This window comes from Myotis davidii, unplaced genomic scaffold, assembly GCF_000327345.1.
Source record: "Myotis davidii unplaced genomic scaffold, ASM32734v1 scaffold1065, whole genome shotgun sequence".
In the NCBI taxonomy this organism is placed as follows: domain Eukaryota; kingdom Metazoa; phylum Chordata; class Mammalia; order Chiroptera; family Vespertilionidae; genus Myotis; species Myotis davidii.
The window spans coordinates 1,521,136-1,540,713 of NW_006297281.1; the positions used below are offsets into that span (position 1 = coordinate 1,521,136).

General features: G+C 46.1%; 1 protein-coding gene across 1 annotated transcript in view; it reads left to right on the forward strand.

The window, feature by feature from the left end:
• KANSL3 (KAT8 regulatory NSL complex subunit 3) overlaps nucleotides 1–19,578 on the forward strand; it is a 35,835-nt gene that overhangs the window by 6,750 nt on the left and 9,507 nt on the right. The window contains exons 5-18 of the mRNA XM_006773079.2: nucleotides 6,095–6,145; nucleotides 6,240–6,425; nucleotides 9,620–9,751; nucleotides 9,987–10,103; nucleotides 10,349–10,450; nucleotides 10,560–10,631; nucleotides 11,893–11,967; nucleotides 12,141–12,298; nucleotides 13,841–13,904; nucleotides 14,348–14,548; nucleotides 14,763–14,919; nucleotides 17,975–18,166; nucleotides 18,618–18,702; nucleotides 19,119–19,249. Of these exons, the coding sequence (XP_006773142.1) occupies nucleotides 6,095–6,145; nucleotides 6,240–6,425; nucleotides 9,620–9,751; nucleotides 9,987–10,103; nucleotides 10,349–10,450; nucleotides 10,560–10,631; nucleotides 11,893–11,967; nucleotides 12,141–12,298; nucleotides 13,841–13,904; nucleotides 14,348–14,548; nucleotides 14,763–14,919; nucleotides 17,975–18,166; nucleotides 18,618–18,702; nucleotides 19,119–19,249 (1,723 nt within the window). The remainder of the gene's footprint in view (nucleotides 1–6,094; nucleotides 6,146–6,239; nucleotides 6,426–9,619; nucleotides 9,752–9,986; nucleotides 10,104–10,348; nucleotides 10,451–10,559; nucleotides 10,632–11,892; nucleotides 11,968–12,140; nucleotides 12,299–13,840; nucleotides 13,905–14,347; nucleotides 14,549–14,762; nucleotides 14,920–17,974; nucleotides 18,167–18,617; nucleotides 18,703–19,118; nucleotides 19,250–19,578) is intronic.

The following is a 19,578-nucleotide window of genomic DNA, read 5'->3' on the forward strand; positions in this document are numbered from 1 at the left end:
TGTTGTATAAAATAATGTAAAATTACAGTTTCCCATATCAAAAACTCATGGTCTATAGGACCAGAAATTTGTTTTTCCTCAGAGATCTTTCAGTGGACTCAGAAACTTAATTTTCTTTGTTAGTGCCCTGGGTTCCCCTCTTGAATTATTTCAGTAGTAACTGCGTTTAGATAACTTTCTGTGTATAGAAAATGACTCTGACTCTGACTTTCTGTAGTAATGCCTGATATTTTGTGAAACAGCTTAAAAATCTTCTCTGACTGAATTGTCTAGTTGAGAGTGAGCAAGCCAGTGCCCAGGCACCACCTGGAGCCCAGTGATTGTTTTTACATAGCTCTTGAACTAAGAATAGTTTTCACATTTTTAAGTGGTTAAAAAAATCAAAGAAGACACATGAGCCTAAGCTGGTTTGCCTCTGGATAAAGCACCAGCCTGCGGACTGAAGGGTCCCAGGTTTGATTCCGGTCAAGGGCACATGCCTGGGTTGCGGGCTTGATCCCCAGTAGGGGGTGTTCAGGAGGCAGCTGATCAATGATTCTCTCTCATTATTGATATTTCTGTCTCTCTCCCCTTTTCCCTTCCTTTCTGAAATCAATAAATATATTTTTTTTAAAAAGAAAAAGACACATGAAATTCAAATGTCAGTGTCTATAAGCAGTTTTATTGGCCCACAGTCATGCCCACTCTTTTAGGTATTGTCCGTGGCTGCTTTTGCATTACGACTGCAGAATTGAACAGTTGTCACAGACCATATGGCTCACAGAAGCAAATATGTACTATCCAGTCCATTATAGAAAAAGTTTGTGGACCTCCTGTGTCTGCATGCCAAAGTTCTGTGACTTGAAGACTTTGAAAATGATTTATATTTTGTTGGGGTAGTAATGTTGTCCTGAAGAAGTTGGACTGGCTTTTCCCCCCAACAAATGTTTCTCAAATGTCGAGTTTAATTAGATGCACAGCTTTTAAAAGATATTCAGTAAAATACTCGATACATGATATGTCTCAGCATTGCTCAAATGGATTTTAGGACATTTCCAATATTTCAGTAAAAGAGTCTAGTGTCCTAAAGCAGGTTGTCTTATCTTAGAAATCAAAACTTCTCTGAATTCAGCCAAAAGAAAACCATTCTCCTTTTCTAAATTTGCTCTAATCAATGTTTGAAATTTTGAGTCCAAGATCTTTGTGTTGATTATTTCCCCTCTCTCCTTTACTCACTCCCCCCTAACCTCTTCCTCCCTCCCAATCTTTCCCTCCCCTTCAGTCTTTCCTTCCTTTCTCCTGGTATCAGAGAAAGAATAATTACCTTTGAAAATTGGTCTAGGACCAATGTGACTTTTGGGCTGCTTTGGATAAGATGATCCAGAGGTCACGTCATTCAGGATCAGAGCATGGGGACCATGAGATTATCTGATCTCATCTAAGAAATGGAGAATAGGTGTTTCTGCACTTGTGAAAATGGAATAGGTTTGGGGGAGGGACTGGTTGACTCACTGTAGTTCCCATCAGCTATTTGACTGTTTAGACTTGTATTTAAAATTCTGTCTCCTGTTTTTAAATTTTTCCTTAATTATATCTTTTGCATGCTCTTTATCTTAATCCTAGGTTAGATCTTTTTTTTTTCCTGCCCACTAAATTTTCCAGCCTTCCACAAAGCTGACAAAATATAGAGAACATATTTCAATTCTTGGAGTCACTTTTTGTATATCCAGCAACAATCCTAAGAACTTTTTCAGGGAATTTAGACTCCTAACATTGTGGTTTTTTAACTTAATTGTAGCTGTCATTGATGTAACTTCAATGTAGGAGTAACTTCTAAATAGCTTTCTAACCCCCTTCCCATTTTGTTCACATCATTTTCCTTGCTGTCATCATTTTGGGTTTCAGAATAAATATAGAGTAAAAAAAAAACAAACCAAAAAACAAATAGAGAAGGCATCCTGTTATGGAATAACAGGATAATTTTGGAAATGCTTGTTGGTGCCTCATAAATTATGCCTCATTCACTGTCCTTGCAACATGATCAGTAGACTTTGAGAAAGCTTAAGAGATTGTTAAACATGAAGAAATTGTGTTGTTGTCTAACCTATAAATGAACAGTATTGCTGGGGATAAGGCTGCAGTTTAATAATGCTTCCATGATGTCGTAGGTTCTTTACACATATTTTCACAGAACTAGAAATTTGAAAATTTTAATGCATATAGCCTTTGATCTTTCATTTCCACCTCAAGAAATTTATCCTTCAGAGATACACAGCCATATAAAGTTGGAGATAGATGTGTGTATTGGGGGAAAGGAGGGGTGGGCACTGCAGCTGTTTATAAGATCAGTTAAAGGGACACAACCTAAATGCCCAGCAGTAGGGCAAAACCAGCCAGTAAAAACAAAGAGGTGTGTTACTGTGGAAATAGACCCACTATCTCCAGAGAGTTTTTCAAACTGCTTGTGAGCATCCTGTCTCCTCCCCCACCACCAGATCCCCGAGCCCACTCGAGACTCCCTATACATGAGAGCAATGCTGCTAAGAATGTGAACCAGCTGTTCCCATAGCCTTCTTGGATTCAGGGTGTGCGGAGTCCCAACACTTAAATTGAAGCTTCCACTCCCCGCCTCCCAAGTCTAAAATCTCTGAATATAAAACTACAACCAAACCTGACTGGATCCTGGTGAAGTCACAGAAATAAGCCAGGAGAACTAGTGGAAAATAAGAAAAAGGACAATTCTCAGGAACCCAAAACTGCTTCTGGTCCCCACCAGCGTGTTACAAAGTGGGGAAGTTTGGTGGTCGAGAAGGGATTTATTGGAGCAAGCAACGCTCCTAAAGAATTCTGTGATCATGGACTTGAGCTCTTTTCCTTCAACTTTTGCTTCCATCTGTAATCATAGCTCATCTGAGTTTTTATTGCTAGGGGAACCTTAGAGATCCATGCTTATTTTACAGTCAAGGAGACTGAGGCACACATCTTGCTCTTCACTGCAGAGCTGGTTAGAGTCGCGGCTCTAAGTTGGTGTTCTCCTGGACTGTGTAACTGGTCAGTTGTAAAACATAGGTGAGATTTTATTTGCAGAAGGAAAAGAAGTTGAACCATATTTTCCTCCTTTATAGAGGGTATTTACTCTTTCCAAGGACAGTGAGACAGTTGTACAAAGTGAATTACAAAGGATAATTTATCCTCCCCCTTAATGGTGACTGGGCCATGTTATTGGTATTCTTAGAGAAACGAGCTATAGAAAATAGGGTACCTTCATGGTGGGTTGTGATGGGAAGGATGCTGGTCTGCTGTAAAGTAAGAAGTGTTGGAATTGTTTGACCACCCTGGTATGGTGGAAGGCTCGAGTTAGTGGCACCTAACACATGTTTCAGTGTCTTCTGCTCAGTCCCCAAGGGCTCAGTGTGGTGAGGAGGATAAGGGTTTGAGTTTGTGCCCAGCTGTTAACAGGGCATGGAATATCCTGTACACACAGTTTGTCCGTGTAGTCAGCAGATGTCAAGTCCTGCTATGGGTCAGATACTGTTTTATGTGCTGGGGATCTAGCACTTCAACAAAATCAACAAAAGTCCCTGCCATCTTGGCCTCTACATTCAGCAGAGGGAGACAGACTAAAGAAAGAAATAAAACGGGTAGAATGTGAGATGATGATATGGCTGGAAGGGGGCTAGGGAAGCGGTATTGGCGGTTTTATAAATAGGGATTAGTCAGGAAAGCCACAGTAGAGGTTGACATCTGAGCAATGACCTGAAGGAGGTAGAAAGGGAGCCATTGTTCCAGGGAGGGAATGGATAACTGGGGCCCAGCCGTGATGTGGGAGCATGCAGAATTGGGTTGGGGGGCGGGGGGGAGGGGGCAGTGTGGTGAAGCCACAGAAGTCAGGAGCAGTCGTGGATGATGATGTGGCTTATTCCTGCTACTTCATTAAAATCCAGTTGGGTTTTGTTGTAGTTTGATATTCAGAGAGTTGGGACTTGGGAGGCAGTGAGTAGGATCCAGACAGCCTATGGCAATGACTTCAGCTTTTAACAGGTTGATATGTGGCCACTGAAGGGCTTTGAGCAGAGTGACATGATCTGACTTAGGTTTCTGGTTTTTTTTAGTATATGTTACTGATTTTTTTACCTAGAGGAAGGGAGAGGGATAGAGAGTTAGAAACATTGATGAGAGAGAAACATTGATCAGCTGCCTCCTGCACAACCCCTACTGGGGATGTGCCCACAACCAAGTACATGCCCTTGACTGGAATTGAACCTTCAGTCCGCAGGCCGACACTCATCACTGAGCCAAACCAGTCTAGGCTGACTTAGGTTTTTTAATTGATTTCTTTCCAAAATTAATATTCCAAATTGACTTTCCAAAGGTTGTACTAATTTACATTTCCATCAGCAAAGTAAGGAGACACCTATCTTCTTACACCCCCACAACACAGAGTAGTATTAAACTTAATTTTTACTCATTTGATAACTGAAAAATAATAGTTTATTATTTTAATTTGCATCTTTGATTTTGAACAGGATTGACTATACTTTTTTGTGAACTACCTTTTCATGTTCTTTATCCATTGTTTTGAGTATATTGTCTTTTTCTTGATTTTCTAGTGGCTTTTTCTACTTTAATGAAGTGGCAGGTGTTTTGACTATGTTTATGATACATCATTTTTCTCCTTTACAGAAGTTTAAAATACTTATGTAGTTATAGTTATCTCTCTCCCTTTTGTAGCTTCTAGGTTTTAGGTCATACTTAAGGCCTTACGTATTTTAAGATAGATAGATATCACTATTTTGTCTAGTACTTTGGTAACTTTATTTTTTTATATTTAACTTTTTATTCCACCTGAAATTTATTTTTGTACGAGTCCAGGATGCCTTTTTAAAAAATGTATTTTTATTGATTTCAGAGAGGAAGGGAGAGGGAGAGAGAGATAGAAACATCAGTGATGAGAGAGACTCAATCAGCTGCCTCCTGCACACTCTCTACTGGGGATCAAGCCCTCAACCCTGGCATGTGCCCTGACCGGGAATCGAACCCTGACCTCCTGGTTCGCAGGTGGACACTCAGTTATGAACCACAGCAACCGGGCAGCATTTCTTTTCCAGATGGTTACTGCTCGTCTCGGCCCTACTTCCTTTATCCCCACTGGTTTGAACTGCTACTTTGGTTTCATTCCAGGTTCTCTTGAATCTGGCACCTACTTTAAAACGTTTTTTTAAGGTAATCTTACCACCAGTTTGATTTATGGCTGGGAGATTTGGTAAACAAATATTGGGTATCTTCTGTTAGCTTTCTCTCAATGTCTTTAGGAAGATTACTGCCCAGAGTTGGGGTCTCAGAGTAATAACGATTGACATGAGTGGGATGGAGGGGGACTTTAGTAAGCTCCATTTCACTGTGCAGGGTATGACAGGTGGGGACAGGGCAGTGGGATGGGTTTCTAATTGCAGGGTTTCTAAGTGTGCCAGCTGAGTCGGAGGAGGGCACATCCCGCCATCCCCAGCAGGGTAGAAGTGTGCCTGTGTCTATGCTAAGATGGCGCAGTGTTAACTCACATGGAACAGGCATTCAGAAGTAAATTTGTTAACTGAGTGATATACAGAAATATGGTGAAAAGGGAGAGAGGTGGGAGAATAGCCACTTCGCTTGTTACATTTCTGCTCCTGAAGCTGATTTAAATAGGCTGCTATCGCCGTCTGAGGTTCTGGTAACTAAAATGCTTGCTCATCTTGTCTGCCTCTTTGTGTGAAATATTAACGTTGTGAAATTCAAATATGTTTGTGCAGTGGAGCCATGCTTTTATTTACTCATGGATGATTTTGGCCACTAGGTAAGTTGTTAGCTTGGCTAGCAGTAGAAAGGCTTCACTGTGACTGACTTTGACTTGTAGTGTATATGTCAGCACAAGTGTATGCTGAGGCGGCTTGTTGGCAGGACTGGGACCAGAATCTCAGTCTTGTGCTTTAGCTCCACGGTCTTAGACTAAGCTACTCAGGGTACGCTTTCCCACAGTGGGAACAAAAGACATGGCATAGCCTTGTGCAGTGTACATGCATGGGGAGTGCTCCCAGGGTTTGACTTTAATTCCTTGGAGTTTTCCCTACAAAAAAAGATCCTCAAAGCGCTGCAGTCTGACCGGCTTGCCCGCTTGGCCAACGAAGGGGTGAGACTCCAGAAAGCTGCCCACAGTGTGTGCCCCCCACCCCATTGCTGACAAGGTGGACCTCATGTTTTATCGCTCCATGTCCGTCTTTCAGGCTTGCAATGAGCCAGTGCTACGTCGAGTTGCGGTGGACAAGTGTGCAAGGAGAGTGCGGCAGGCTCTGGCAAGTGTAAGCTGGGACACCAAGCTGATCCAGTGGCTGCATACCACCCTGGTGGAGACTTTGAGTCTGCCCATGCTGGCGGCCTACCTGGATGCCTTGCAGACGCTAAAAGGGAAGGTAAGGCTATGATTGGTACCTGTCTTGTGCTGGGGCAGCCAGCCTCTGCTGTGGGCTCAGGAAGTGGGGCTTAGCAAGGTCATTGCTTGGTCAGCCAGGAGAGCATGACTGAATGGCAGGTCTGCTATTAAAATAGGAGACATGGTATCACTTCACATTTTTGTCTGGTATAAACGTCTTCAGCCCTGCTGGCTCCAGGATGAGGTGTGGACTTGAAACCAGAACACACTTGTAGCCTCTCCAGCCTTGCAGCTTGTGGTTTGAGTCACCTCTGAGGTCAGGTGAGAGGAGAATTCAATTATCATGCAGAAGATGAAGGGTTTACCAGGCAGGGGTATTGAGAAGGGGCCAGAAGCAGACCTGTGTACTTAAGAGTGCAGGATGGGGAGAGGGAGGTGTCCAGAGCCGGGAGGGAGATTCATGCCTCAGTCTCTCCTCATCGTGGGGTGAACCTTCGGTAGCAACACCTAATAATTCTCTATAAAACATCTATATTTTTCTGCATTCTCACTGAGACAGTATTGCACAAAGTTAAACTGGTTTGTTTTCCCGATTCCAGTTTGTTGTGATTTCAGTTACTGCCTGGGCTGTGTTCATTGTGGTAGATTATGGGTTTGGGGGCAGATAGCCTGGCTCATCTCATCTCAATCCCTAGCGAGCTGTGTGATCTCGGATGTGTCTCCGTTTCCTCATCTCTAATACATGGCTAATAATAATACCTATCTAGGTTTTTTGTGAAAATTAAATTAGTTGATCCAAGATAGAATGCTTGGCACAAAATTTGGCCAAGTAAGCCCACAGCGACTGTTAATGGTTGTATAAGTTTATAGGTTCTTGAAATTTTTAGAGCATATTGCTCTGATACAAAATGGCCCCAGACAACTTGGATTAATTCCGTTCTTGACCTTTTTTTTGCCTTAAGTTTTTCTTTCTTCTCCTTTGTGGGAAGCTGGCCCATTTTGTTGGTATTATTTGCCTGGCCAACAGCTTCCCCAGCCCTACCCCCAAATTTTCAGACTCATTGTTTCCCACCAGTTTTTCAGTAGAAGGATGCTGAGTTTGTTTGAAAACAAAAGTAGACTGATTTAGTGCAGAAATAAAATTCAGGACTAGATACAATAATGATATTGATGGTAGGAAATTTGATATTAGTTTATTTATTCAACAAATAATTTATTTTGTGCCTGTAATGTGTCAGGCATTGGGGTGGGCAAACAGAAATGCCCCTACTCCGATAGAACCTGCTTTCTAGTGGAGAAAGAGACGGATGAGAAGGTAGCCCCCGTGTCCCCTTGCTGCTGTTCTGCCGTGGAATCCTGGGCCCAGGGGAGTGGGGGTGGGGGTGGGGCCATGATCAGACCCAGCAGACAGCCTGAGACTATTTCAGGCATTTCCAATGTTCCCCACAGACTCTGCCCATGTAAGAGTACAGCACTGGTCCCTGTGCTCTTCAGATGAGTGCTGCTGGTGCCAAGTCCCATTTCCCAGTGATTGCCATCCTCTGTGGCCAGTATGACTGCAGTGTAATTCCCCTTGTAAGGAAGGTTGCATCGTTTCCTTGTTTAGTTACTATCTGAACATTCCCAAGTGAACGGGATGGTGTTCAGATTTTATGAGCGTCACAGACTTCTGGGGGGACTCCACAGGTGTGCATAGTCATTACGATATTTTTTACTCTGTTCCCTATGTTGTACTTTACATCCCTGTTACTGTTGTTATGACTGGCAGTTTGTACTTATTAATCTCTCCCTTTTTTCACCATCCCCCAGTCCTCCACCTTCTCGGATCATAAATTTATCTCTGTGTCTATGAGTTTGTTTCAATTTTATTTGTTCATTCTGTTTTTTAAATTCCACATATAAGTGAAATCATGTCATTTGTCTTTCTCTGAATAACTTATTTTACTCAGGCCCACCCATGTTTTATAAATGGCAAGATTCCATTCTTTTGTGGTTTAGTAATATTATATTGTATTTACATACCACATCTTTATCCATTTGTCTATTTTTTTAATCCTCACCCACAGATATTTTTCCATTGATTTTTAGAGAGAGTGGCAGAGAGAGGGAAAGACAGAGAGAAATAGTGATGTGAGAGAAACACATCGATTGGTTGCCTCCTGCTCGAGCCTCGACCAGGGCCCAGGCCAGGGAGGAGCCTGCAGCTGAGGCACGTGCCCTGGATTAGAATCAAACCCGGGACCCTTCAGTCCACAGGCCAATGCTCTATCCACTGAGCCAAACTGGGTAGGGCTATCCATTTGTTTATTGATGGACAGTTAGGTTTCTTCCATATCTTGGTTATTGTAAATAATGCTGCAATGAACATAGGGGTGTGTATATCTTTTTGAATGAGTGTTTTGGATTTCTTTGAATAAATACCCAGAAGTGGAATTTCTGGATCATATGATACTTTTGTACTGTTTTCCATAGTGGCTACACCAATATACAATTCACCAACAATGGACAAGGGTTTCTCCACATCCTTGCCAACACTTGTATGTTGATTTATTGATGATAGCCATTCTGACAGGTGTGAGGTGATATCTCATTGTAGTTTTGATTTGCATTTTCCTGATGATAACATATATTGAGTATATTTTCATGTGTCTCTTGGCCTTAACTCCATAAAGATCACTATTAACATTTTGATATATTAACGTCTTTTTCTGAATAGAAATAGTTTTTACATTTTCTGTTTTATCTTTAACATTTTAGCAAAATGATTTCCTTATGTTACTACAAATTTTTAAAAACATTTAATATTAACTCATGATATCGAATTAGGTAGATAATTTTCTTAACCCCTCTCTTATGTATGCATTTAGATTGTTTCTGCTCTTTTGGATATTATTGAGAGTGAATTTGTCTTGTGTGATCTCGTGGGAGTACGCACACGTGTGTATCTCATATATTTTGTTAGGAAAGGCTCTTGGAGGCAGACTCCTTTGGGGAAGGGGTAGGAATAAACTTAAGTTTCCTGATGCATATCACCAGGTGTCTTTCCAAAGGATTGTACCATTTACATGGATGGGAAGCCATCCGTGTAGTTGTATCTTTGCTCCTGAGGTAAGTTCAGGGGCATAGTTGAGGTCTATCTGGCTCATAGTGGGGCTCTGTGCTCTGTCTGATTGCTGCTGGGGGGCAGGTCTCCTGCTTCCCAGTGGAAGCACCTTTGTTATTCCTTGCTTCTAGATCCCTACCTTGATTGACCGGATGCTTGTATCGTCCAACACGAAGACTGGGGCTGCAGGAGCTGAGGCCTTGTCCCTCCTACTGAAGAGGCCCTGGGACCCTGCTGTGGGGGTACTTTCTCATAACAAACCAGTAAGTTGGGCAGCTCAGGACTTATCATGGAATTTTTAGAATCTGGTCTCAGAACTATGGCAAGAGGATAGTAAGTGGGTTGTTTAACCTTTTTCATTGATAACTAGTTGTGTATAATGCTTAACAGTTTCAAAGACAGATTGGCATTGGTTGGGATAAGAAGGTGTGGGGACACCTGGGATTTCATGGAGGAACCCTCTCATGCCTTGGTTCTCTGGTGACATTTTTTCCATAGAGCAAGCTCCCTGGCTCTCCACTCATTCTCATTGCCTCCTCCGGGCCTTCCAGTTCTGCATTTCCCACCTCACGCCGCCACCGCTTCTGGCAGTCTCAGCTCTCCTGCTTAGGCAAGGTATGTGTGGGGACAAGAGGGACTCTGTCCTGGGTGGGAATATAGTCTTGGAGGATTGAGCAGACAAAATGCAGCAGGGGGCCAAATTGAATGAACTTAAATATGGAGCTTCCACAGCTCTCTTTTTTTTTGGAATTTGAATGGTGCTTATCCAGGGCTGATGGATTCTAGGGTAGGTTAGGGAGATTTGAGCAAAGATTTGAAACTTAACCTTTGCTGGCATGGCTGCCACTTCCTTCCGTTAGGTCATCCCTGTAGCCACCCATCTGCTGAACAATGGAAGTGGGGTAGGAGTTCTGCAGTGTCTTGAGCATATGATTGGGGCAGTGAGAAGCAAAGTGCTGGAGGTGAGACTGCCCCTGCTTGACTTCACCAAGACACACCCAGTCTTCCCGGCTTCTGCTCCCATCAGTAGCTCCTGTGTAACTGTCTTGTCTTCTTTCTCTTTCCACAAAGATTCACAGCCATTTTCCCCACAAACCCATCATCTTGATTGGCTGGAATACAGGAGCTCTGGTGGCCTGTCATGTAAGTAATCCCCCCTTACTTGGAGGTTGTCCTGGGGTAGAATGCTGCTGCTGCTGCTGCCAGCCACCGCCGAGTCCTCTTTTATGTTCCAGGCACAATGCAGGATGCTGGACCTACATAATTACATTTTAAGCATAACAGTAAACCCCTTGGGCCCTCACCCAGCTTTACCGGTAATCAGCTCACAACAAGGCTTTTGCACCATCTGTTTTCTTTGTCAGTATTTTGAAGAAAATCCCAAATATTTCATTCATATGTATTTCAGCATGTTTCTGTGAAACAAATTCCTCCCCTTTCTCCTCCCCAAAAAACACAAGCACTATTCTTCCACCTAAAACAAAACAAAACAATGCTAGCAGGCAAAATTTTTAATAGCTCTGGAATTTGCTGTTGTGTTCGTGTTCTGCCCCTTTCCAAGACATCAAGAAACCTTTTCTTTGTTATTTTACATACCATTTGCATGCATATTAGTTTGCATAAGGGTCCCTGACCTGTCCAGAGCCCCAGTTCTCAAGCGGATAAACTGAGTGAAGTCTGTGCTGCTTGCTATGGTCTAGTCCAGTGGTCGGCAAACTGCGGCTCTCTCAACACATGCGGCTCTTTGGCCCCTTGAGTGTGGCTCTTCCACAAAATACCACATGCGGGCGCGCACGTACAGTGCGATTGAAACTTCGTGGCCCATGCGCAGAAGTCGGTATTTTGTGGAAGAGCCACACTCAAGGGGCCAAAGAGCTGCATGTGGCTCCCGAGCCGCAGTTTGTCGACCACTGGTCTAGTCAAATATAACATCTTGGGCCATGAGAGGGGAAGGCTGTCTCCTCATAACCCTGGTCCCAGGACAGCAAATTCTCTAAGAAAGTGAAGTGCCTGGGAGCTACCCATTAAGTTCAAAAGGGGGAGATTTTCTTCCCTTAAGAGAGAAGAGCAGCATTTTATTCTCCTGGTAGTATTTGGTGTAAGTATGGACATGTGGGGAGTGAGCAGGAGGCCTGTAGTTTAGGGAATTGACAGGGTGGAAATATTAAACGCCCCATCCTGTGGTTCAGCCTCTGCTGGTGTCCTCCCAGACCCCAGTGTTTCAGGTGGTGGCTGCTTGTGGAATGGCACATCTGTGTTCTGTGTTACTGCTGCCACCATGGCTGGTACTCCTTGGGGTTGGGATGGGGAGGAGTAGATGGGACTAGCTGGTAGCTCTGGACTAGTTCTAAGTTCTGGGTAGGAAGGCAGTTGACCTAGAGACAAACTGTTCCATTATTTCTAGGTGGCGGTCATGGAGTACGTCACTGCTGTTGTCTGCCTTGGATTCCCTCTGCTTACCGTGGATGGCCCCAGAGGGGTAGGTATGGGGCACCATTGACTGCTGGGCAGGTGAGAGAGAGTAGGGAGTGCATGCCTCGCCCAATTTGGTGCGCAGTGACTTCAGCGGCCCAGCTGGCTTCCTGAGCCGACCAGCCAGGGCAGTGCTCAGTAACTATGAACTGGCTGATTGTGAACTCTGCACTTGTTTAGGATGTGGATGATCCCCTCTTGGATATGAAGACTCCAGTCCTCTTTGTCATTGGTCAGAATTCCCTGCAGTGTCACCCTGAAGCCATGGAGGACTTCCGGGAGAAGATTCGGGCCGAGAACAGTTTGGTGGTGGTTGGGGGAGCTGACGATAACCTCAGGTGGGTGGGCCCCCAGGGCTGTGAGACCCATGCTGTGGCGTTGGAGAGAGACCTGTGAGGTGCTAAGGTCGCTAGCTACATAAGCTAATCTCCTTCAGACTCCATCTGAAAGGGGCATTGAAAATCTTTTTTTTTTTTTTTACATATTTAACTAATTCAGATTTATAAAATGTTGCAAAAATAGTACAAAAATTCCTGTATACCCCTCACCTGGATTTCTCAAATATTAACATCTTACATAACCAATGTATGATTATCAAAGTCAAGAAATTAACTTCAATATGATACTGTGATCTAATCTACAAACTCAGATTGCATCACTTGTCTCTGGTTCAGGGTCCAGGATCACATGTTGCTGTTGGTGCCATGGCTTCCCCGTCTCCTTTAATTTGATTCATTTGATACTGCTCAGTCCGTCTTTGCTTTCATGACCTTGACACTTCTGAAGACTTTTGGCCAGTTATTTTGTAGACTGTCCCTCAGTGTAGGTTTGTGACATTTTTTTATGATCAAGTTGAAGATATGTATTTTTGGCAGTAATGCCCCAAAGGCAAGGTACCGTCGCTGCACCTCCTCCAAGGATACATGATGTTGACATGTCTTATCACCGATGATGTTATCCCTGATCACGGGTTACGGGGGCCTCTGCCAGGTTTCTCTGCAGTAAAGTTACTATTTTCCCTTTGTAATTAGTAGTTACCTGTGGGGAGAAGATACTTTGAGACCCTGTAAATATAGTCTTTGTCATCATGGGATTACTGGGATAGGCATTTCTTCTTTTTTTAATAATTCTTTATTGTTGAATATTACATATGTCCCCTTTCTTCCCTCATTGACCCCCTCTAGCCTGCCCCAGGCCTTCACCACCCCGTTGTCTGTGTGGGATAGGCATTTCTTTACATTTTGTTCCTTCCTCGGGGTGACTATGAACACATTTTATTTGTATTAAGTACCTTTTACATATTTTGGAGGATAAACAGCCAAAGTTTGAGAGAGTTTTATAAAGGTACCTTTAGTTCTTGAGATGTCTACTCCCTTACAAGGCCAGCTGCCTTTAGTTACATTTCCATGAAACATACTGAATGTGTCATGTATGGGGCCTCCGTTTCCTGTATGCTCACTCTGAGAGATTCAGTCATTTGTGTGCTTTAACTAGAGAACTTAAAGCGGGTGCCTGCTCCTACCTGTCTTGTCGGGTTCTTACCCAGAGATGATTGGGAGAATTCCTCTTGGTCTTGGTCATTTGACAATTTATCGGGGTTTGGGCCTTTGTTGGGGTCTTGTAAGGTTCATGAGGACATAGGTAAAGGACTTCTGGAGTGTGTAGTTCCAGCACTTTCCATACGCTCTTTTGTGCTATCCCCCGACCCTCTAAGTGAGGTATTATGGTGCTCCATTTTGCAGATGTGGAAACAGGTTCAGACCGGTTGCAACACCTGCCTAAGCACTAACATAGTCTTCCTTCCCAGGCCTTGAAAATAACCTCCACTGGATGCCATGGAATATTTAGAAAGTGAACATTTCCTCCTTTTTGTCTCTTAGGATAAGTAAAGCAAAGAAGAAATCAGAAGGGTTGACACAGAGCATGGTGGACAGGTGTATCCAGGTACACAGTTGCTTTTGCGTTTTCTCAGCTAGGCTTCCTTTCTGCAGCCTTTTGGGCTTAGTCTTGTCAGTAACAGCCTTTTTGTCTCTGAAGAGTAAGGGGTATATCCCCTGGGGCCTCTGGTGGCCTAAATCATAAGCAAAGAGAAAGAGAAAAGAAAGAGGGAGAAGAAGGGGAAAGGAGAGTCATGAGCTAAAATGTGGGGAAAGTATCAGGGAAGAAAGGGTTCACAGGGGGAATGGTGGTGCATGATCACCCAGGGCACCACCTCACAGAGGTGCCTCTGGCTGAGGCTGGGGTTTGTGCCAGGTTTTGTGCACATGGGGCGGGGGGGTGGGACTGGCACCCCAGACGCCCAAGCCAAGGTAATCGTTTTAGTTGGGACTGTCAGGCAGTTCCCGTTCTCCAGCCGAGGACTCTGTGTTGGCCTCTCCTTACGCCAGGATGAGATTGTGGACTTTCTGACTGGCGTGCTCACTCGCTCCGAGGGGCACGGGGGCGCCGAGCCTCGGGACCAGGATGCTGAGAGGAAGAAGAAGCCCCGGGACGTGGCCCGCAGAGACCTGGCCTTTGAGGTCCCTGAGAGGGGCAGTCGGCCCGCCTCCCCCGCTGCCAGGCTTCCAGCCTCCCCTTCAGGCTCCGAGGTAACGTGGCGGGGGAGGGCCATTTCTGCAGGGGAACGAGGACCCAGAGCTGGTGTGTTGGCTTCTTGGGGTCGCCTATGCGCTGGGGCCAGTGCCTGTAGGCCTGTGAGACCTACGAGGCGAATTCCTGACCAGGGATTCCTAGGGGACATGCCGACAGGTGGTGACACCCAGACAGTGTTGGCTCGGCTCCTGCCCCTCTCGCCCTGCTCAGGATCTCTCCAGTGTGTCCAGCAGCCCCACCTCCAGCCCTAAGACCAAAGTGACCACAGTGGCCTCTGCCCAGAAGTCCAGTCAGATTGGGAGCTCTCAGCTGCTGAAGAGACATGTGCAGCGGACAGAAGCTGTGCTGACCCACAAACAAGCCCAAGGTATGGGTGCCTGGCCGGTGGCCCCTCTCTGTCCTGCAGTAACATCATGTGGCAGTTGGAATGTATTGGCACCTGCAGCTTTTCCCAGGGGCATGTGAGAAGCACCTTTCCCACAGTCCTGTCCAGGCAAAATGAATGCTGAGGGCTGTTTTCAGGGTGAAACATCACTTGAGGTCTGTGTGTAGGGGCTGCAGCTTTGTCTTGGTGTTCGGGGCAGTTAGGCTGTGGGCTGACTACATGTGTACTGGCCGCAGATGCTTTCCTAACGCCCGTTGCGGGGGCTGCAGCTGCTCAGGCCCTGCCCAGCCACTCCCGCAGCACAGTGCTCTCCAAGGTGCTTGGCTTGTTCATCAGACTCCAGGGCAGCTTCACTGGGTCATACCCTTTCTTTGTGTTGCTCTTGAAGAGTTAAGATTTCCACACTGGGACTTTCATGAGGTTTATCAGATAGGATTTAGGTTAGGCTGGGAAATATCGGTATGATTGAAATTAGAGTTTGGAGATCAGTGAGTGCTGCGTAACAAGCTCTAGGCAAGGGAGAGTTCAGTGGGTAGGGAGAGAAGGAGATGCAGTGGCTCTATCCCTCTCCCACTTTGATCCAGTTGGGTGGCTCTGAGATGAGGTCTCTTAGGCATTGGTGTTTGATGATGTATCCAGGAGCACGTATCAACTGAGGCTCAGGGAAGAGGCAGTAGCCAGAGCTGGTTGTCAGGTGGAGAGAGGTGGAGGTGACCGGCTGGCCTCCTCACTTCCCCTGTGTTTCCTTCAGTGAAGCCAAGAGTAAGGACTTAAAACCCAAGCCTCTTAGGAAGTTGCCCTTGAGGGTGGTGCTGACAAGGAGCAGAAATGCGAGTGGATAGATGAAGCCAAAAAAGAGGCCAGGTGCTCGGTCCGTGCGGATGCTCTGGGACCTGGACTTGCTTAAGTGGTGGCCAGAGCCAAGTTCTAAATGGGTGGCATCCACTCAGGCTTTTGATAAAGAGAGAGCCAGTGGTCTGCGGTGCCTCTGGGGGGGATAATTGCTTGAGAATCCAAGGAGTTTTGGAAGGCTGATTGTTGAGCTGGGTTCGAAATGGAAACCAGAGTTTCATGGGGGGCAGCAGCTGTAGCTGCTTTGACTGAGCTCATAGGCAAAGGGGAGGATAATAGCTAATGTTATGGAGCCTCACTGTGTGCTCGGGCCTCTTCCTGCTGCCTGACTTACTGTGGCTCAGTGAATCTTGGCCCCACGGGGCAGGTGCATTTGTATTTCAGTTTATAGATGATTTCATGGAGCCGCTAAAAGCAATAATTCCAGAGAAAGCCCCTGTTGACTATTTTCTAGAACATTCTCGTGTCTTTTTCTTATTCCTTCTCTTTCTCTCCTTTGTCTGGCTGGCTGTGATTCTATAATTCTTTCTGATTCATTCCAGCACAGTTTGCTGCTTTTCTGAAACAAAATATGCTGGTGAGGAAAGCTCTTCCTCCCGGCACCTCCTCCTGTCTCTTTGGTGAGTATTACTCTCTCTCACCTTCTCCCTCTTCACTCCCCAACCCGACCTCTCATTCGTCCCTGTTTGGTTTCCTCCTGTTCTTTTCTCTTTGCCTTTTTCTATCTTTTGATTTTTTTTCCCCGACTCCTTTTGCTTATTGCTCCATTGTCTTTGCTTTTTCTTCCTTCTTTCTGTTTGCCTCTTAGGGTGTTTTTCTCCTTTTGTTTCTTATTATGGTTCTTAGCTCTGCTTCTCCCATGCGTGCCTGTGGCCATTGCCTGTGAGCCTGCATTTCCTTGGGTGTTTTTCTCCCTGCCTGTGGTTTCCTCCCTCCATTCTGGCCTTTGCAAGCCACTTACCAGCATAAAACTGTAACTCCTTCTCCTTCCATTACCTCTTTCCAACTTGGATTTTACTAGTAATTGATGCCGTTTAAAAGTATGTTTTCTAAATTAATTTTTAGAGAGAGGAAGGGGAAGGGATAGAGAGATAGAAATGTCTATGAGAGAGAAACATCTTTGGCTGCCTCCTGCATGCCCCCTTCTGGGGACTGAGCCTGCAACCCAGACATGTACCCTGACCAGAATTGAACCAGTGACCTCTTGGTTCCTGGGTCGACCCTCAACCACTGAGCCACACTGACTGGGCTAGTCCCTTGAGCAAACCTTCTGCTGGTTATGCCCTGACTATGGTCTGGAATAACTCCCTATGGCCCATGCCATGCCCCCACCCTCCTGCTGCCTTCTCCTCCCAACCCTGATTGCCTTTGCTAAGATGAGGGACTGGAGCTGGGGGGCTCTGGGTGTAAAGAGGAGAGGATCTGTGAGGAAGCCTGAATGATACCCAGGCTTGGCCATATGCAGAGTGAATCTGTTGGACTCAATGGAGGGGAAAGCCTGTGTGTGAACAGGTAGCCTTTCTGTGTACCTAGGACAAGGGACCTGGGGACTAGATTGTGACATGGACCACTGTTGCCCTGTTACTTTGGGACAGGAGCTATAAAGGTGTCTTGGCTAACATGCTTCCTTGCTTAGGAGCTCCTAGAGCCAGACCGAAGTTCTGGTAGCAGTTCTCTTTGTGGCAAGCAAACCCTCAGTCCTGGGCTCCTAGGGCATGGGACTCAGAGCCCTGTGAAATCTGCTGTGTAGCCTGTTCCCCTGTTGCTTCTTCCTGGAATGTTTCCTGCCCACCAGCTGTGTCATGTGGGGCGGGCTCGAAACAGGAAAAGGATCATGGTTTCTGAGCTCGGGAGGTGCCGTTTAGATCCCCTGTGATGAGGCCTCTGTGTTTTGGTTGGCCTGTGATGGCAGGGTTGCAGTGTCTTCTCCTTTCTTTTTGTTCCAACTCAGAGCCCCTGTCTTTCCAACTCCAGGACAGAGTGGGGAATGGGGATGGCGCCATGCCCTGAGAGGGCCAAGGTGCATTTCCACCACAGCGGGGGCTGAGCGAAGTGGGACTAACACAGAGGTTGTTGTCTTTGAAGTGTGGCTCTGTGTGTGTTCCCACATACAGCGGTCCCTGCTCTGGGCCTCACCGTCAGAGTCTGGGAAGTGTGGAGGACCTAACTCAGCTCTGTCTCTTAGTTCCCATCTCATCGGATCAAGCGGAGGAAGCAGAGAAAGAGGACCTTAGGGTCCAGCTGAAGCGGCACCACCCCTCCAGTCCTCTGTCTGGCAGTAAGGCCTCCAAGCGACCCAAGATCAAGGTGTCCCTCATCTCCCAAGGGGACCCAGCCGGAGGGCCTTGTACCCCTTCCCCAGGAGGAGCCCCAGAAGGTGAGTTTCCCTTGACCTGTCCCATAAACTGGCTGAGCTCTCCCGGCTCGTAGCTTTGCTCTCTTGGGGCTGCTTGCTGGCACTCAGCCTCAACTGCAGTGCGAGGGCTGCCTGAGCAGAGGGCTCGAGTGGCCCACGGGAGGGCAGGCAGTGACCTGCTCTGCACTAGCACCAGGGAGGCAGGACGAAGATCAGAGGAAGCTCTGGGTTCATGCAAAGCATCATATATTTGGGGGGGTTTGTTTGTTTATTTCAATTAAAAATAAAATATTCCAGAAAGTTTAGACAACAGAAGGGGGAAAAAATAACTCCAGCTCTTCCTGTTCCCATGTAGTTCTTCAGTTTTCATTTTCCAGTCTTTGTCCATAATACCTTGCATTTAGTCTGGCTGTGGAGGCTGAAAAGTGAGCCGATCGGGACTGACTGGTGGCTTGGGGGCTTTGTTTTGCAGCTGGGGGAGGAAAGCCCATCATGATGACACTGGGGCAGGCGGCAGCAGGTGCCAAGGAGCTCACGGGGCTTCTCACCACAACCAGGTGAGTCTGCTTCTTGGTCTGTCTGTCTCTGTCCCCTTCTTTCTCTTCACCTTTCTTCTGGTCCACATAATGCTTTGGGCAGATGGTGGGTTCTGGGTTCTGTCCGTTCGGGGAGTGTAACTTCTTTTTGGGTGGGATCTTTATTTTTCTTTTGGACCAACTCAAGAGTTCAGTTCATTTTCACCTAAAGTTTGCAAAGCATCCCGTAGCTCTTGCTTCAAGGCCTGAAGTCTTTACTTTAGGCATAGCTTCTAGAAGGACAAGTGGCCTATTCAGAAGTGGAATGAAGAAAGCAAAGTTTCTTGCCTCATGTCCATTGCTGAAACCTTGCTGGGCTCCATTCCGGCCCCTCCCTGTGTTGCTGGGCCTGCTGCCCTCCAACCTTTGTCTAATGGAGCTCCTGTCCTTATATCCAGGCCCAGTGTTTCTGAAGCGGGTGTGTCAGCCAGCCCAGCCTCCTCCGTGGTCTCCAGCAGCACTGCACCCAGTCCCTTGCACACACTCCAGAGCCGCCTGGTGGCCACCTCCCCTAGCAGCTCCCTCTCAGGTATCTGGGGCACAGCATCCTGACCTCCCAGCAGAGTCTGGGCAGCTGTTGGAGGGTGGTCCTGGCAGAGCAGCCTGGAGCTGAATCTGGAGGGCATTCCTCAGGTCTTGGGTTTGTCAGGGAAGTTTGACAAGAAGCTGGAATTAGCTTTAAGGGGCATGAAGTTCTTGGCCTTAATATGTACAATGAGTAAACATCACAGTCTGCAGGCAGAGCATCCTGTACTGTAAGGAGGAGAAATCGCTAGTGGGAAATGTAGGTATTGTGTTTCATTTCGGTGTTAAGATTGAATAAAGCTGGAAATGGTGCATGCTGGGTGTGCGTGTCTC